The sequence below is a fragment of the Ahaetulla prasina genome, chromosome 7, assembly GCF_028640845.1.
Source record: "Ahaetulla prasina isolate Xishuangbanna chromosome 7, ASM2864084v1, whole genome shotgun sequence".
Taxonomy (NCBI): domain Eukaryota; kingdom Metazoa; phylum Chordata; class Lepidosauria; order Squamata; family Colubridae; genus Ahaetulla; species Ahaetulla prasina.
This window is the reverse complement of record NC_080545.1, coordinates 77,786,904-77,807,048: the sequence shown is the minus strand read 5'-3', so window position 1 is coordinate 77,807,048 and position 20,145 is coordinate 77,786,904. Positions and strand designations below refer to the sequence as shown.

Sequence of the window (20,145 nt, the reverse complement as noted above, 5' to 3'; positions counted from 1 at the left end):
ACATACATTTAAAGTCTCTGTGCGTTAGTTATTATGTGTAAACGCATGAGTAGTGTCCAAATAAATATTTTCTTAATATAGATAACCCATCTAGGACCTCAAAACTAAGCTCTTTAGAAAAGAGGGGTTTTTGAATAGTTTCCAGATGCATCCAGGTTTCTAGATGCACCCAGGTAAATCGGCTAATATAGGGAAGGGGGTAAAAAAACCAAATAGTTTTATGTTGACAAATGAGAAATGTATTTCTGTTGGTGTGAGCTTTGGTGTGCTCAAACAAATGGATTTATGCAAGAATAAATGTGTTTTGCTTTAAGGTGTTCCTGGACACTTGGGTAAATAAATGAAGTGTACTTAATGTTAATGTTTTACTGAAACGATAGAAAAGCACTCCTCTTTGCAGTTAAATTTAGATTAGTGGGAAGACAGGAAAAAAATTGCAGGAAAAATTAATAATCCTGTATTTTTTAAGTTAAAGTGTTATACATTTAATATTCAACTAAGTATTAAATCCAGCTAATGACATTGTACTGAACGATGAATGCCAACCTGTACAATTCTTCTGACCCTTGCCCTTTTTGCCTAGGATCAGGTTTGCAGGTCTAAATAATCCAGCTGCAAAAACAACATTTTGGGGTGGGCTTTCAAAGCATAATTGGTCGAAGAGTGTGGCCTTTCCAGCCAAGCTACTGCCGAAAACAGAACTAGAGAGCCCACTGAAAACCATAGAGAAATTGATGCTGGATCCAAGATTGGACTGTTTTCAGCAGAATATGCTAAGTCCCAAGATGATCATCGGAGATCCCTCGGTAGATCTCAACGTGCGGGAAAGTGGCAGGATTCTAAGGAAGCAAATGGGTGGCTGTCAGAATCTTCGGTCTGTTGGGAAAGTCAACTTGAAAAACAAGCCATTAAGTATCAAGGACAAGATTTCAGAATGGGAAGGAAAAAAGGAAATCCCAGCTCCGGTGTCGCTGTGGAAGGAGGAGGACCAAAGTGTTAAAGAGGAACCCAGTCCAGTTTTGGGTGTAATGGAGAAGATGGCTAGGAATAGTGTTGCGATGAGAGACGTGGATAATAAGAGGCTCCCAAATTACAAGGGGCCAAGCAAGGAGGATGAGAGGCAGGTTGGAACTTTTAAAAACGCTGGGCAGCATGTTGTAAGGAAAGCTGATGTGAAGTCAAGGGAGGAAGAATGTAATTTCAATGTGGGTAAATGTACTGAGTTGAAGGACAGTAAGAAGGAAGTCCAGAAGGAGAATCTATCTGTCTTGAGTCAGGTCAAGAAGCTGGAGCAGGCCTTGAAGTGTGGGTCAGCTGAAGCCCAACCTCAGCTACCAGGTACTTACTATTCTCCACATTGTCTGCAAGAGAAGACAGGTGAGGATCAGGAGCCATCTGAAGGCCAGGAAAGTACCAACCGCCTAGAAGTAAGTAAGTGGCTCCTTGGCTTGGATACTGAAGCCAAAGAGCCAATCTTTGGGACTTTGGAAGAGGTGAAAGCATCTTGTGTGAAATGCAGATCTCGCAATGAAGAAAATGTGTACATGGAGCCTGGCTTGCCAGAGAAGAAACCTTTTATCAATCCACTTCCTAAGCCTCGAAGGACTTTCAAACATGAGGGTGAAGAGGGGTGGATTCCTCCTGCTCGGAATAAGAGACTCCTACCCCCTCTCCCTTCTATTCCACCCCCTCCTCTGCCTTCCTCGCCTCCCCCCTCAGCCATTAGTAGAAGGCTGAGGAATGGAAAGCTTAAGGCTAATGCAGATCACAGGTATTACTATATATTGATTATATCTGTATCTCTTGCTTCTTTTTAATGAACAATATAATCTTTTATATATTCTGCTACATAAAATGGGGGTATACTTCTATTAAATTTATGTATACCATGCTAGTGGGACTAAGAGAATGAATCAAAAACTTCATAAACAGATAGATTTGGAAGAGGGATTTGGAAGGAACGAGAGGTGGATTCATGCAGATATTCTGGGAATCGATCCAAGGCTAAAGAACAGGGGAGAAGAGGGAGGGTCTCAGAAGCAGCCAGAAATTTTCAGATAGCCAGAGACAAAGATTCTGTGTAAGAATTTCTTGACATATTGGGGAAAGGAAAGCCATAGCTTGGGAGATCTGAAGCAAAACTTTTCGAGGGTTGCTTACTGTGACATAAAGCTATACATGTTTTTTTTCCTCCAGTAATACTTTGAGTGATTTGCTTTGTTGTATTCTTTTGAGATATCCACCTTTTTCCCTCACCACCTCTTCTGCTCTTTTTAAATAAATGCCCTAGGAAGTCCTATGAATTTGAAGATTTGTTGCAGTCCTCTTCTGAGAATGGCCGAGTAGATTGGTACGCTCAGAGCAAGATGGCCCTAACCCGCACTTTATCAGAGGAAAACGTCTATGAAGATATTCTAGGTAGGCATTCTGGAGATGAAAAGCAACTATGGTGACCTCGGTGTTCTTACGTTACTCTGTGGATGTGTGAATATTTAGCGCAAGTGTATGCGGCATTTTTCAAACCAAAGGTTTTAGTATGGAGTAATATGGACTAGTTTTCTAGAAGATAAGAGGGGTAGAAATTACAATAATGCTCTGTAAGAGTAAGAATGGGCAACCAACAGTTTTCCTGGTATTGTTGAACTCTTAATTTCTGCAATCCTGAGTGTTGCCATGCTATTTGGGACTGATCAGAATTTGACATCTGGAAAGATGGGAGTTGCTAGCTTGTATGTTTAAAATAACATCTCCTTGGTGTATTAGGGCATGTATATACATAATTTTTGAGGTTACAATGGATTTTTATGGCATGCAATATCCTCTTATTCGTAGGAATAATATATAGCGCATGACAGATCTGTAATCCTGGCAAATCAACAGAAAACAGTAGATGAAAACAGCACAAGCTAATATGAGAAAAGGACAAAATACATTATTTCAGTGGTGTGTGAGGCAGACATTAGCATGTATATGTATGTTGCTTCCTTGAGTAAAACCTGATCCAAATGTGATCCATCACTTTGCTAGTATGTAGTAATTAATAAGTTCTAAACAAATCGTTAATACTCAGTTTAAACTAAAGTAATAGACACAATCCAACATAAAATAAAATGTGAAATTCAGCACACTCTCCTACTTTCAGCACGATTCAGCACTTTATTTTTAATATTTTCTTTTCTTCCAAAACTGTCCTTCAATTTTCCTTTCCTTTTCCCCTCATGCCATCCAGTTATGATGTTGGCATTGGCTACTGATGCTCAGGTATGACCATCACTCTTTTTTAAAAAAACAAATGAAGAACAATTGTTGGATCCTGGTTTAAAAGCTCATTTTGGACCAGTCATTCTCTTTTAGCCTCAGAGGTTTTTGTTTTTTTGGGGGGGAGTGGGGGGATGGATAAAATTGCTTTCTCATGGTGAATGCATACTCATTTGTTAGATGCAAATTAGTTCACAAATTCAGAATAAGAAACTACTGTAATGAATGTGGTATAAAAGTTTAAATAGCTTTCTAGTTGAATTATTGTTACTTTTTTTAATGTACAGTTATCAGTAAGATCCACAGAGATATGACTCCTTAAAGGTCCAGGTGGAAACAATTCCACAAGTGAACAAATACCCTGATTATTCTAACACTCAGGTTGTGACCTTCAACCACTTTAGGCTTTCTTAAGTAGCCATCTGAATATCTATCTGAAAATGAAGAGAATTCACTTTTACAAAGCATGAGATGGTATTAAAAATCTGCATATGCTTCCAGCTAGTGATTTTACTTGGGGGAAACACTGTCAAGGAATGGAACATACATGGAAGTCAAGGCACATTGTGGAAGACCACAAAAGAGTAAAATATCAGGAAATGGTCACAGCTGCAAAACAGAATCCACGGATCAGTGCAAATAACTTGCTGAAAAGATTGGATGATACTGGAATAGCTCTTCAGGTGCACAATGCAGTGTTGCTTACATAATAAGTACCAGCACAAAAGCATTCTCAGAAGGAAACTATTGTCTCTGGATTTGGGTTTGTCTTGATAAGTCTGAAATGTTTGGGAACGAAGTACTTTTTGAGACCGGTGCAACAAAAACCACAGAACCCTTTAGACAAAAAAGGGTGAAGCCTTTATGGAAAAGAATACTTTGCCAGCTGTTTTGGGATTGGGTGATAACAGTGGCACACAAAATACTGTGTTGACAGAAAGAAGAAAGAATTCAATTAACTACTAACATATCCTTCACATTTGTATTATGTGGAGATTGTTTTGATTTATGGATATATTGAAACATATAATTAACCAGGAGGGTGCCTGACTTTTTCATCCAATTGTATATACACTGCTTTTAGCTCCTGGAAGAACAACAAGTTTCAGTCTAATAAATGTATTAGACAGCCCTTCCCATTCTGATGCACCCTAAATAGATTGATTTGCAGATCATCTACTCATAGAGCTGAATTTATGGTTCAATGTATAGGTAGTCCTTGACTTACAATGGTTTGTTTAGTGACCATTCAAAGTTACAACGGCACTGAAAAAAAGTGACTTATGAGCATTTTTTCACCTGACCGTTGGTGTGTGACCATCCCCAGGGTCATGTGATCAAAATTCAGATGCTTGGCAACTAATTCAGAGTTATGACGGTTGCAGTATCCTTGGGTCATTTGATTACCTTTTGCTGCTAAGTCAATGGGAAAGCCAAATTCACTCAACAAAGGTGTCACTAACTTAACCACTGCAGTGATTCACTTAACAACTGCGTAAAAAAAGGTCATAAAATGGGGCAAAATTCACTTAACAATTGTTTCACTTAGCAACAAAAGTTTTGGGCTCAATTGTAGTTGTAAACGAGGACTCTTGCATATGCTGGTGGTAGTTTATGAATGATACGGTACCTCATTCATCCCACAGATGTTATTTCCAAATTCTTAGGAAAAAGTTGCATTTTGTTTTATGTGCATTTATTACCTTTATTTTCAATTCCAGATTTACCAGCAAAAGAAAACCCCTATGAAGATATCGAGACAAATGGTCATTGCCTAGGGAAGAAATGTGGCCTGAACTTTCCAGCATCTCCTTCTTCTATTCCTGGCACACCCACAAAGGTAACCTGGTCTAATCTGAACAGCCACTGCCCCCAAGCTATACATTTTGACTGTTATTATGGAGATACAGTGGTCAGAAAATTGATACCTTCAGGGAAGAAAATGACTAATTCTTTGTTCAGCTTGGTTTCCCATCTTGGATTAACTCCCTAAGGGAGTTGATTCCCCCCCGCCCCAACTGAATTTAGTGACTTTAAAGGAATAAAACTAAGCTTTCTGAATCATGATGTTTTGCTGGATTTAGAAATAGGGCACTCTGGACTTATTCTTACTGTAGATATTTATTGATAAAGGTAAAGGTTCCCCTCGCACTTACGTGCTAGTCATTCCCGACTCTAGGGGGCCATGCTCATCTCCATTTCACAGCCGAAGAGCCAGCACTGTCCAAAGATGTCTCCATGGTCATGTGGCCGGCATGATTCAACGTCAGAGGCGCATGGAACGCTGTTCCCTTCCCACCAAAGATGGTCCCTATTTTTCTACATGCATTTTTTACGTGCTTTCGAACTGCTAGGTTGGCAGAAGCTGGGACAAGTAACGGGAGCTCACCCCATTATGTGGCACTAGTGCTTGCCAATTTGTAACCATAAAGAACTTCTGTAGGACCCACATACCACATTTCTAGGGTTGGCTGGAAAATGGAAGTTTGGAAAGAACAGGAGACCTTGTTACCTGTGAAATCATTCTTTCTCACTATGAGCTGCTGAGGTTTGGCTTGGGATCTTGTTGAATATGTGTGGCCAAAGACAGGGGCCACAACTCAAGCCTTGCAGCTTTCTGGAGGACTATAGGTAGCCTTCTGTTGGCCTCATAAGAAGTGGTGATTCATTTCTCAATCCTTTTTAATGGAGATTTAAGAATGAGAATAGGGAGAGCTGGGCAACCAACCCATTCTCAACTTTAATACAACTTTAACAATAGAGCAAAAGATGGAGAATGTTGATTAACATGGAAAGTACAAGAGGCTCCTTTAATGAAGAATTGTTGGTTTAAACAGAAATGCTCTTGGAAATATTTATGCAAGATTCTGCATATGTATGTATTTGATAACCTATCTGGGGTTTTTAGATGTGTGAAAGTTAAGTTCAGGGGTGGGATTGAAAAATTTTAGCAACTGGTTCTCTGCCCTGTTGCTTGGGGGGGGGGGCATGGCCATGGGGGAGTGGCCTATTCGGCCTCCTGCACCACGGTGGGGGGAGGGCATTTTTGCCCTCCCCAGACTCTGAAGGCTTTCCTCAAGTCTCCCAGAGAGTGAAAACTGCCTCCCCGGGCTCTGGTGGCCCTCCTGAGGATGGAAACAGGCCATTTCCGGACTTCTGGGAGGCCCATTTTTCACCCTCCCAGAGACTCTGCATGGGCCCTGCACTTACCTTGCATCCAAAATGGAGACTCCTGGAAGGGGGCGGGGCAGGTGGGCATGACCAAACTCCTTGCAACTACCGGTTTGGCAAACCGGATGTAAAATTAGCATCTGGTTCGCCCAAACCGGCCTGAACTAGCTGAATCCCACCTTTGGTTAAATTGCTGTAGTATAGACAGAACACTCCTATCTACTAATCCTTAACTGTTCTCCAGATAATATAGGAATGAATTGGGAAAATTATTAGTCTTTTTGGATGTACAGGGGAGTTTTGTGCAGGGAGGGATTTATGGAGGGAGTTCATTTTGGCAACTGCACGCTGTACTTTTGATATTCAGTCTGGAGTTAAGATTCAGTGTAGTTGGCAGCTGATATTATCTTCCAAGAGATGGGGGATTATTTTTTGTTTTGTTTCCAACTTAATACATGCTACTTTCTTATTAATGCCATTAACAGAATGAGAATGTGGTCTGAGGGGCATTTGGTGCTCTCTGACTTTTGGTTGCTTTCTTGCAGATGTTTCATTACCCAAATTAGGTAACATCATCAGCGCTAATTATTTCAACCCTGAGCTAGAAATACTGTCCTTAGAATGTGGTCTGTTGGAGAGAGTGATGACGGTGATGAAATTACTGAAGGCATTAGCTGAGTTATCCTTATTCAGGGCGGCTCCATATCAAATTCTAGCAGTTTAGATGTAAGGCTGGGCTGGACTCAATCCATTAGAAGAGTTAAGCACACACAAGAGATATGCAAATGAAGAATCTGCTGTGCAAGTGAGTTTCAGTCAGAATAGAGCAGGAAGGGACCTTGGAGATCTTCTAGCCCAACCCTTGCTCAAGCAGGAACCCTTTCAGACAAGTAGCTGTCCAGTCTCTTCTTAAAAACCTCCAATGATGAAGCATGCTCAACTTCTGAAGGCAAGCTATTCCACTGGTTAATTGTCCTCACTGTTCGGAAGTTTCTCCTTAATTCCAGGTTGTTTTTTCCTTGATTAGATTCTGTAGGAATTTAGCACCCACCCCCCTCCTAGAAGAATGAAATATTCTAGGAAATATTTTAAAAAGCAGAATATTATACCTTCCTGGATGAGAAATGGAGAAACATATTTTAAAGACAAAGGAGCTCCCTGCAACTTCCTGACTCCCCCCCCCACCTTTGTCAATGGGCCATTAAAAGCCTCAGCTAAGCTCACTCATTCTCCCCACCTTTGTCAATGGGCAATTAAGGCTTCAACCAAGCTCACTCAATCCCCCCATGATTTGCAACACAATACAACTGAAACTCACCACATGGCAAGGCTCAAGCAAGCTTGAGAGACAGCCAGCAAGGCTAGCTAAGACCCCCACCCCCTGGGAGTCTGACAACCAATCAGGATACTCTTCCTGTGCCCCAGAAAGGTCAAAGCTCAGAAAAATCATAAAACCAGGGAGCACACAGGATCTCAGCCCTTTTCTGTTCAGGAACTCAAGCCATGTGATCCTGACCACCATTAAACCATCTTTCCAAGCAGCCTCCATGTTTCCAGTGTCTTTGTCCCCACTTGGAACTGAACCCAGATGGATATTTCTTCCAACAATTCCATCCGTTGTTTTTTGTCCTGCCCTCTGGTTTATTTGGTTTAAATAGAAGTTTACTTTTAAGCACTAAATTGTACTAGAAACTGTAGTGAGTATAAAAATCATAGACACCTAGTGTAATGTAAGTGAAATTCTGTTTGAAGCTGAAGTGATGAGAAAAATTGAGAACTTGGCCAACATTTCTGTTCTGAATAGATTGGAACAAATTTCGCAGTTCCAGTATTATTAATCCTTGAGTTCATTTGTATGTATTTTGTAGATGGGTGTTTGAAAAAGGGAAAATAGAGACAGTTCCTCACAATCTTCATTGTATAGATACTTTCATCAAATCATGAGGTATTTTTAAAAAACATCTAGAACTACAACTGGGTCATTACAAGAAGGTTTTTTATCTTACAAAGATGGAAAAAAACATTTTATTTATTGCTTGCATTCTGTAAAAAAAAATGGAAACAGGAACCAGCTAATTAGTAGTCTGATTTGTTATGTAGTTAGCACTTAATAAGTTTTCTACTACTGCTCATTGAAGAGAGAAGAATGTCATTCAGCAGTGAACTTATTTCACCATATTGGTTTTTTGTGAGTTAACAAAAGAAAGACACAATTACTATAGTTGCAATCAACACCTGGAGTTGCTTTGTAACCCTGATTTTGCTTTATTATGCTCTCAACAACAACTTTATTCCAGCTTTTCCAGGAGCCAGAATTTGAAATTAGTTTTTTTGTGCCCAAAGCTAAGATTTGACCTACTGTGTCCTAAGAAGCTCATGAACAAGTGCCAGACCATCCTGTTGTTTTACTGGATAAAATCAATAGCTAAATAACAGGGTCAGGGAATGCACGGTCCATAAATATGCAATTGTATGGTTGCTTAAACTTGCTTCTGAAGCCACTGGTGAGGAGCATTGGCTGACAGGCTATTGGACCTTATAACATCTGGGTCTGATGTGGTACAACAGCTCCTTATTTTTCCAATCCAAGTATCTGTGGTTGCTTCGCTGGTTAGTTTTGTTGGCTCAGTTCCATAGAGCTCCTGAAAGCTTGTTGTGCAAGCAGTAAGAGCTGTTTCTGTCATGCTAATGAGACTTCTCAGCAAACTGGTAGAAAATATATCATTTTTTTCTTCTTCTATTGACTAGCTAGATAATCCTGTGGGGGGGGGGAAAAGTCTAAGCAAGTGTTAAAAGTTTTTTTGGTGCTAATAATCAGCCAAGAATTCTTGCAACTAATGTTTTAATGTTTCTTATTTTGATTTTTTTTTTAATTGTAGAGAAATGCAGTGTCTGATGCTCCCCATTTCCCCCATTGTGGTCTATCTCCTTAGGTCCTCTCTAAGCCCATCTTCTTTAGGCAGAACTCAGAACGCAGAAGTTTCAAACTGTTAGACATACGGAAACCAAATCGGGATGGGACTTATTCTCCTTCCAAAATCAGCCCTCCTTCCACTCCTAGCAGTCCTGATGATACTTTCTTCTCCTTGGGTGATTCTCAAAATGGCAAGAAAAGAAGGAAAATTTCCAAGGTATTTTTTTTTCTTCGAAGATTTTATTTGCTGACTTAGAAAGGACTGTGAAAGATTAGAAGCAGTGTTCAGAAATTGTTATTTTAAGTCTTGTCTAGGGAATTAAGTATTAATTTCACGTTTGTGGTCCTGAAAATTCTCTGAATCTTGAGAGGCGAGCCCTTTTAAAATTAAGTATATACATTACCCTCCAAAATTGAACTATGTAGATAGTAAATGATTACAATTAATAAAACAGTAACATTAATCTGAAAGTTATAGGGTGACAAGCAAGGCTTTCTTGTCATATAATCCTTGAAGCAATTGTCAACTGATCAAGGGAAATGCTTCCAAATAATTTTGCTTTCCAGATTACCTATGCAAATGTATAGGATGTTTCCTTTTTAACAAATATGAAAATATAGGTAGTCCTCAATTTACAACAGTTTGTTTAATGACCATTTGAAGTTACAACAGCGGTAAAAGAAATGACTTATGACCATTTTTCACACTTATGATTGTTGTGGCATCCACATGGTCTTGTGATCAAAATTCAGGTGCTTGGCAACTGACTCATATTTATGACAGTTGCAGTGTCCCAGGGTCAGGTGGATCCTCTTTTGTGACCTTCTGACAAGCAAAATCAATGGGGAAGCCAGATTCACTTAACAACATTGTGACTAACTTATCAACTGCAGTGATTTGCTTAACAACTGTGGGAAAAACCCTATGACCATCATTTGTGTTGTAAATGTTGTACCTTGATGAAGGTATTTTTTCTTTTATGTACACTGAGAGCATATGCAACAAGACAAATTCCTTGTGTGTCCAATCACACTTGGCCAATAAATTCTATTCTATTCTATTCTATTCTATTCTATTCTATTCTATTCTATTCTATTCTATTCTATTCTATTCTATTCTAAAAAAGCTCATAAAATGGGGTAAAATTCACCTAACAAATGTTCCACTTAGCAACAGAAATGTTGGGCTCAATTGTGGTCGTAGGTCGAGGACTAGCTGTACTCTGGTAAATTAGGGAGGCATCTGGCTAAGATGCTTCTGAATATTATCTAAACATTTCAGACAGGGAAAAGTTTTATCCCTTGTCATCTTGGCAACAGAGCTTGTCTATCAACATCAACTTCCTTTAGTGGTGGGTTTCTACTGGTTTGCCCCGGTTTGCACGGACTGGTAGTGGCAGCGGAAGGCTCTGCCTACCCTCCCAGACATCATCATGGACGTTCTATGCATGCTCAGAAGATTCTGTGCATGCATAGAAGCAGCGAGTGTGTGCAAAGTGTGTGTGCATGTGCAGGTAGCGGAGGTAAGTGGAACCCACCACTGGTCTACTTATATATGTTGAGGACTACCTGTAAATTGCCTTGACGGATAAATTGATGTGGGCATCATTTTTTTAAAAAACAACAACCTGGATTTGTGGAAAGAAGCAAGCATTTACTTTTTCTTCTTTACGTTAAGCAGCTGGTGTTAAAAATCAATGCCATTTATGAGGCTCGAAGAGGAAAGAAGCGAGTCAAGAGACTGTCACAATCTACAGAGTCCAGCTCAGGGAGAGGTAAGGAAAGACTGTTGCTGGACCACTGGTTTTGTGGGCAGCTTGACCTGGACCTGGTTTTTGTGCCTACTCAGTATTGTCCGATATTAAAGGGACTTCTTTAATAACAGCCAGTTATAGAGGACATGATGCTACTGCCTCAGTGGCCTCTTTTCTATATTGAGCCGTGGTGGCGCAATGGTTAGAATGCAGTACTGCAGGCTACTTCTGCTGATTGCCGACTGCCAGGAGTTTGGCAGATTGAATCTTACCAGGCTCAAGGTTGACTTAGCCTTCCATCCATCTGAAGTCGGTAAAATGAGGACCCAAATTTTGGGGGGCAATACGTTGACTCTCTAAACAGTTTAGAAAGGGCTATAAAGCGCTATGAAGCGGTATATAAGTCTAAGTGCTATTGCTATTTGCCCTATATCCTAGTACTGTTGCAGGGTATATTTGAGTTGTCAGACTTCAGACTTAACTGTTCTACTTGGTCTTTTACAGGAGGAGCCATCATTTGGTAACCAAAGCAAGGTGCAAAAAGCATTGCTTTTTGGCTGCTCCCTGAGCACCTTTCAATTAGAAATTGAGCTCATTGTCCTTTCATACAAGATTCCTCCCTCCATTTTCCAATCTTTCTTCATTATCGAATTTTGGTGATGTTTGGGTTTGCTCCCAGTAAACAAAAATCCGAATGATCTACTGCAGTTTTCTAGAAAGTTCTTAGTAGTTCCTGACTTATCTTCTGGCCACCCCAACTAAGACAGCCTATATTTTGGGGGTATAAGAGATCTTGTGAGAACTGATTCCGTGATCCATTCTAGGTTTTGCTTGCTATTCAGAAAACAATAATTATTTTTTTAGAAAAGCGATGTTTACTGTTCTTTTCTATTTCCTCCTAGTTACAGATGAAAATAGTGAATCGGACAGTGACACAGAAGAAAAACAAAGAGGTATCAATTGGGAGATGAACTTTAGAGAAGGTTATTGATTCTTGGATTGAAAGTTGTGGGTTTTCCCCTTCTAGTCCCCCCCCCGCCCAAAATAACAGGATATGTTTTATGCCAGTAGAGGCCCTCAATTATTGCAAAAGTGAATTATCGATTATTTGTCTGTTATGATGCCTACATGAACATTCATAATGCACTTTAAAAAAGTGCATTATCCAACATACACACCAATCTTTAAAATGTGTACTTAAAGGTAAAGGTTCCCCTTGCACATACTTGCTAGTCGTTGCCAACTCTAGGAGGCGGTGCTCATCTCCATTTCAAAGCCGAAGAGCCAGCGCTGTCCAAAGACGTCTCCGTGGTCATGTGGCCGGCATGACTAAACGCCAAAGGCACACGGAACGCTGTTACCTTACAAAGGTGGTCCCTATTTTTTCTACTTGCATTTTTACGTGCTTTCGAAACTGTAGGTTGGCAGAAGCTGGGACAAGTAATGGGAGCTCACCCCGTTACACGGCAGCACTAGGGATTCAAACCGCTGAGCTGCCGACCTTTCGCTCTACAAGCTCAACGTCCTAGCCCCTGAGCCACCGTGTCCCTTTTTTTGTGTTCTAAGTCAACTTAGAAGTCAATATTTAATGCGTGTTATATCCTAATGCAGCTTTTCCAGATCTGGGACTTTTCAGATGGTGTCAGACCACAAATCCTACAATTCCCAGTCAGTTTAGCCAATGCCCATGGTAGTTGGGAATTCTGGGATTTGTAGTCCAAACGTAAGTTCCAGCTTGGGGAAAATGCTCCAATAAATGTGTTAGGACTATAGATATTATATATAAAGTAAAAATAAAGTTCTGTGTTAAAGTGTTTCAGTTGTATGGATGAATTTCAATTGCAATCAGTTGGTGTAGTTTGATATCCTTATGTTAATAATTGATATATGCTACCACTCTAGAACACATCACTTATTTTCCAGACTATGCTGTTTTTATTTCTGTGATCCAGCCATATTTCCAACTCTTGGGCTATCTCCCCTTTCATTTTCTGCAAAAAAAAAAATGTCATATCCACCAACTAACAACATTAGATTTTTATCTTGATTCTCTCTGTATAATGTTTCAGAATATTTTGATATCCTGGTTACAACACAACATAATTTCAGAATATTTAGGTTTGACCTTTCTGAACTCTGTTGCCCTTTATTTGGGTGGATTTCAGCACTTACGATTATCATCCTACAAGGTCCTTCCTTGGGAATGCTTCATTTTTTTTAATTTTAAAAAGTTTTTTATTAATAATTCAAAATTAAAAACATTGGACATAGATATGACATCACTGGTTCCAAGCATCTTCCAACACAAAACTAATACATAATAAACCAATGATGATATAATAATATATTTCTTAAACCTTATACGTTATTTACACATAATATAATAATAATAATAATAATAATAATAATAATAATAATAATAATAATAATAATAATTTATATCTTATTTCTATGCAATTATACATATCTATACATACATATACCTACTATACAATTCATATGCCCATTTATCTATAATAACATATATATTTCTAGTCTAACACTACACATTTGTCTCGGCTATCCTCCTTTTATCTAACCATTCATAGAATTTTACCCAGATTTTATAGTACAATGTTTCGCTTTTATCCTTGAGTTCCAAGGTAAGTCTATCCATTTCTGCACAGTTGAAAATTTTTAGTAGTATTTCCTCTTCAGTTGGGGTATATTTCTCTTGTCAAATCCACCAACTAATGACACTACGTTTTTATCTTGATTCTCTCTGTATAATGTTTCAGAATGTTTTGATATCCTGGTTACAACACAACATAATTCCAGACTATTTAGGTTTGACCTTTCTGAACTCTGTTGCCCTTTATTTGGGTGGATTTCAGCACTTACGATTATCATCCTACAAGGTCCTTCCTTGGGAATGCTTCATTTTTTTTAATTTTAAAAAGTTTTTTATTAATAATTCAAAATTAAAAACATTGGACATAGATATGACATCACTGGTTCCAAGCATCTTCCAACACAAAACTAATACATAATAAACCAATGATGATATAATAATATATTTCTTAAACCTTATACGTTATTTACACATAATATAATAATAATAATAATAATAATAATAATAATAATAATAATAATAATAATAATAATAATAATAATAATAATTTATATCTTATTTCTATGCAATTATACATATCTATACATACATATACCTACTATACAATTCATATGCCCATTTATCTATAATAACATATATATTTCTAGTCTAACACTACACATTTGTCTCGGCTATCCTCCTTTTATCTAACCATTCATAGAATTTTACCCAGATTTTATAGTACAATGTTTCGCTTTTATCCTTGAGTTCCAAGGTAAGTCTATCCATTTCTGCACAGTTGAAAATTTTTAGTAGTATTTCCTCTTCAGTTGGGGTATATTTCTCTTGTCAAATCCACCAACTAATGACACTACGTTTTTATCTTGATTCTCTCTGTATAATGTTTCAGAATGTTTTGATATCCTGGTTACAACACAACATAATTCCAGACTATTTAGGTTGACCTTTCTGAACTCTGGTAGCCTTCAGTTGGGTGGATTTTGGCACTTACGATTATCATCCTACAAGGTCCTTCCTTGGGAATGCTTCATATTGATGTTCACACATCTGGAGGATGACCAGGTTAAGAAAGGCTGGCTGAGTTCATGGTGAATATGTAGTTTGAAGTAAGACAGAAGTTTTAATTGCTGTGGGAACCACACCCAAAATAGTTATGTTGATTTTGTTGGCTTACCTTTTGTGTAGCTCACAGTCAACGCCTTGTTCATGTAAAATCTCGCCTGAAGCAAGCCCCCAAGTATCACACCTTGGAGAGAGATCTGATCGAGTATCAAGAGAGGCAGCTCTTTGAATATTTTGTTGTAGTGTCATTACACAAGAAACAAGCTTGCGCGCCATACGTTCCTGAAGTTACCCAGCAGTTTCCATTAAAGGTAAGAAATATGATGGAGATAGCCTGTTCAGAGAGAAGCAAAGGAAGGATTGCTCTGCTCTGTTGGCTTAAGATTCTAAAAGTTGAGACTCCCCACATCTTGGGGATGCCGGATTAGGGAGGTTGACCTACCCAGAGGTGAGCGCAGCCTAGGGTCCACAACATTTTTAGAGAGTTTGATAGTCACAAAAGACAGGGCAGTAAAGCAAGTGAATGGGCTAGAACAGTGATGGCGAACCTTTTCAGCACCGAGTGCCCAAACTGGAGTGCTGGAAACCCAAATATCAGCTGGCCGGTGCGCACGCACACACCAGCCATTTGGTCTTCACGTGCGCCGGAGCACCAGAAACTCAAAAGACCAGGTGGCCTGCATGCGCATGGGCACTGGCCAGCTGGTCTTTGGGTTTCTAATGCTCTAGCACACATGAAGAGCAGCTGGCATGCATGCCAGAAACCAGAAGAGCAGCTGGTCAGGGTACACATGCTCACAGAGAGGGCTCTGCGTGCTACCTCTTGCACGCGTGCCATAGGTTCGCCATCACGGGGCTAGAACTTTCCAATGTATCCCTATGTTTTAAGGTGAAGTTTGTTGCTGTCTACTTTCTTAAAACAATGCTGAGTCTATTTCTGGATTTCAATTACAGGTTTTGTGTCCCTTTCCTGAGGCTGCTGCAAATCTGTGCTGCTGATTTAAGCAGTTGTGCTCATAACAAACACTGGGGACTGTATGCAGCCTATGATTTTACATTGCTCACTCCCTACCAGATCTGAGGCAGTTTGCTTTGTTTGTTGATAACTCTTAACAAAATGAAAATTCTAAAAATAAGGACGTCAGCATTGGTGTAGTAAGTAGCTAAAAGATAGGAGAAATCTGCAAGATAAGCGAATTCTCAAGATTTGGCTGTAAATGGGAAGGAGGGTGGGAGGGAGGCTGGGTTGGCTGAGTGATACACGCACACACATTTGTTAAACAAAGATCAGGTGAGCTAGGCGAACAGCTACTGGTATGTTAATACCCTCCAGATGGATGTGTATTCTCTGTCATCACTTCTCTATTTATTTAGGAAGCCAGGTAGATGGAAAGGGGAGAAAAAAAATTCTTGCAATTTTACTTCTACCTAAACAATTAAAAACATCTCCTCCTCTTTTTCTTCTGCTAGCTTGAACGCTCCTTCAAATTCATGAGGGAGGCAGAGGACCAGCTGAAGGCCATTCCGCAGTTTTGCTTCCCTGATGCAAAAGACTGGACTCCTGTTTCTCAGTTTAGCAGGCACGTTAAAGGATGGTCCCTTTCCTCCCTTCTTGCCAGCTCCTACAACTCCATTACGTATAACGCTAGCTTTATTTGTACCAGATTGGTTTTTTATGATAACAGTTGAAATGGGTGGGCTTCAAAATTTTCTACTCTGCTTGGTTGCTGGGTGGGTGTGGCCATGGTGGGTGTGGCTTAGTCAGCCTCCTGCACAATGGCAGGGGGATGTTTTTGCCTCCCCAGCCTCCGGAGGCTTTCCGCGAGCCTCCAGAAGGGCGAAGACGGCCTCCCCAAGCTCCAGAGGTCCTCTGGAGGACCAGAAATGGGCCCATTTCTGGCCTTCCCGAACTTCTGGTAGGCATGTTTTTCACCCTCTCCAAGCCTCCGCGCGTGCCCTGCGCTTACCTGCATCCAAAACGGGCCACGTGGGCACTCCTGGGAGGGGTGGGGCAGGGTGGGAGGGGCCAGCCAGGAGTGGGGTTTGGGGGTTCTCCGAACTACACAGAATCTTAGCTAGAGGTTCTCACGGACCCCTGCAAACCCCCAGCAGCCCATCCCTGAGTCAGAATCATTTTGACTTCAGTGTGAACAACTGAAGAACAAATACAAAACTTGTGGTTGGAAATATTTAGGGAATCAATGCATTTATTCAGCCATCCAATCCATTCTTGTTTTGTCTTTGACTGAAGCAAGGTGTAACATGAAAGCTACAGAATTAGTCACAATATTAGCAGTAATTTTAAAGTAGTCCTTATATATAATCTGTAGAAAGAACTACAATGTTAAATAGGTATAACTGCACACTTCTATCTAAACATTGCCAAGAAAATTGCATGGACTTGTCCAGGTAGTTGCCAGTGGTCAAGATTAATTTGAAAGCACACATGACCACCAACAAAGGAATAGTGGTGCAATGGTTAAAGGAAATGGGTGAGAAACCAGGAGACCATGAGTTCTAATCCTACCTTAGGCCTAGAAGCCAGCTGGGTGTCTTTGGGACAGTCACTATGTCTCAGACCTAAAAAGAAGGCAAGGGTATACAAATATAAAGTTCATGTAAAATATAATTTTCCAAAATACTTTAAAGGTATGACTTTTAAAAACTATACATCTGGCCATCACCACCCCAAATCTGGATTCATTAAGTGGCAATTCAGAGTTACAACAGCACTGCAGAAACGGTCCTTACACCCAGTCCCCAAACTAATGGCTGTTGTAGCAGCCCTGTGGCCGTGTGATCAAAATTTGGGTGCTTGGCATTGGAACAGATAAAGACAACTTAATCTGATCTCATTCATGGCCTGGAAATGAGATGGAAGCAAAAACAGGCAGCTAGAGATGCCTCCAAAGAGTGAGATGGATGGTATAAAAATATAACAAATAAATAAATAAGACGGGAATGATAGAAAAATGATATTGTCGAGGTAATTTTATGCTGCAGCTAAGTGCTAATAGGGAAAGGCAATTAGTAGGGATGCACAATAGAATTAGTATTCCTCTAATAGAAAACCATCTTGAATTACTGGGAAAAAAGGCAGAATATAGTCATAATAGAGAAATAAATAATAAAAATGAAAGAATCCCTAAAACAAAAATAACTATTTTAACCCAAAAGATATACAAATAGAGGGCCATGCAATTACCTTGATCCTATTTAGAAGAATGGAATGCAATGGAATGGAGTGGACTGGAGACTGGACTGGACTGGACTGGACTGGACTGGACTGGAATAGAATAGAATAGAATAGAATAGAATAGAATAGAATAGAATAGAATAGAATAGAATAGAATAGAACAACAGAACAGAACAGAACAGAAGCTGGAAGGGACCTTGGAGGTCTTCTAGTCCAGCCCCTTGCTCAAGGAGACCCTATACCATTTCAGATAAGTGGCTGTCCAGTCTCTTCTTAAAAACCTCCAGTGATCAAGCGCCCACGATTTCTGAAGGCAAGCTGTTCCACTGGTTAATTGTTTTCACTATTAGGAAGTTCCTCCTTAATTCCAAATCGCTTCTCTCCTTGATTAGTTTCCAACCATTGTTTCTTGTCCTGCCCTCCGGTGCTTTGGAGAATAATTTGACCCCTTCTTCTTCGTGGCATGAATGAATGACAATTATTTTCCATCGTCTTAATCATACGAGATCATATATATCATGCATGTTTGTTGTGAAGTGTAAGGGCAGCACAGAAATTTATATTGTTCTATTTAGGCTCGTAAAAAGAAAAAGATGTATGTATACTCAAAAAAAACATAACCTCCTTTTAATATCTATATGCATATTTTCTAGAACTGAAGATAACCTTGTCATTGAAGAAAGTTTCTTTAAAACTTTCTCTTTTTCAGTGAGACATTTTCATTTGTCTTGACTAGTGAAGATGGCAGCCGAAGATTTGGGTACTGCAGAAGAATACTGGTAACTATCTAGTTTCGTCTTCAGAAATTGAGTAGGATGGTCTCACAGGCCTCCTTTGCAGCGAGAGAAGGAAAGGTTTTGACCCACACTTTGTGGCTGTTATTGCTGAATCATAATTTTCTCTTTGTAACCAAATCCAAGCATTTCTTCTCTGTCTCATCGCTGTTATGGAATATCTGAAATCATGTACCGTATTTTTCAGAGTATAAGACACACCTTTTTTCCCCAAAAAAGAGGGTGAAAATCTGGGTGTGTCTTATAATCCAAATGTAGCCCAGCCCAGCTTCTCAAACGGAGGTTTCAGAGGCTGAAAACAGCATCAGAAATGAAGCTTCAGAAAAAAAAGCCTCCAAACAGAGCTTCAGAAAAGAAGCCCCCAAACAGAGCTTCAGAGGCTTTTTTTCTGAAGCTCTGTTTTGGAGGTTTTCAGAGGCATAAATTCCCCCCCTCCCCCTGAAATGGAGTTTCAGAAGTTTTAGAGGCAGGAAAAAAAAGCAAAATAAAAGCAAGGCATAGAGCTCACAACCAAGGAACCTGTTGCTAAAATTCATCTCTGGAACAGCTGATTGGGGGTATTCAGGGAGGCCAATTCACCTGCCAATCAGCTTTTTTCTTATTTTCCTCCCCAAAAACTAAGGTGCGTCTTATACTCTGGTGGGTCTTATACTCCAAAAAATACAGTAGCTAGAAAATTAATGGTATTTTTGTTTCTGTTTTAATGGAATGCAGTACTTTGTTCTGTAACTCAGTCAATCTTTTGCAATTTGCTGCTTTTTAGAGAAATTAGCCTTGGGTTAGGATTATGGGAAACAATCTAGCACAAAAGGATGATAACTGTAAATCATAAAAAAGGTGCCTCGGAAGTGTACAGATAGTCCTTGACTTGCAAGCATTCGTTTAGTTCGAAGTTACAACAGCACTCAAAAAAGTGATTTTATGGTGGATTTTTATACTTAATGACTTGCAGAATATCTGTGGTCATGTGATCAAAATTTGGTTGCTTGGCAATTGGCTTGTATTTATGACGGTTGCACTATCCTGGGTGGGGGGGCGGTGTCATATGATCACCATTTGTAACATTTCCAGCTGGCTTCTATTAATCAAAGTCAGTGGGGGAAGCCAGGTTTACTTCACCACCATGATTTAAAAAGTCATAACATGAGGCGTAACTAGAGGTGGTATTCAGCTGGTTTGGACCGGTTCGCCCGAACTGGTAGCGGAGATCGCGGGTGGGCCTGCCCACCTGCCCCGGTGCTATGCCGTCCTATTTAGCCACATTTTCAAGGCCGGGCTCATGGGCGGAAGGTGTGCACGCGCACAAGCAAAGCACATGCGCAGAAGGCCAGGCACATGTGCGGAAGGTGTGCGCGCGGAGCGAACCAGTGGTAATAATATCTGAA

The 20,145-nt window shown here is 39.9% G+C and overlaps 1 protein-coding gene across 3 annotated transcripts in view; it reads left to right on the top strand.

The window, feature by feature from the left end:
- DENND2A (DENN domain containing 2A) overlaps nt 1–20,145 on the top strand; it is a 94,039-nt gene that overhangs the window by 44,955 nt on the left and 28,939 nt on the right. For 2 of the 3 annotated variants that reach the window (XM_058191117.1, XM_058191118.1), the window contains exons 3-11: nt 584–1,771; nt 2,291–2,418; nt 4,980–5,098; nt 9,363–9,560; nt 11,022–11,118; nt 12,000–12,050; nt 14,894–15,081; nt 16,241–16,350; nt 18,676–18,745. In XM_058191117.1, coding sequence (XP_058047100.1) covers nt 584–1,771; nt 2,291–2,418; nt 4,980–5,098; nt 9,363–9,560; nt 11,022–11,118; nt 12,000–12,050; nt 14,894–15,081; nt 16,241–16,350; nt 18,676–18,745 — 2,149 coding nt within the window. The remainder of the gene's footprint in view (nt 1–583; nt 1,772–2,290; nt 2,419–4,979; nt 5,099–9,362; nt 9,561–11,021; nt 11,119–11,999; nt 12,051–14,893; nt 15,082–16,240; nt 16,351–18,675; nt 18,746–20,145) is intronic. The other variant, XM_058191119.1, reaches the window with a different exon arrangement.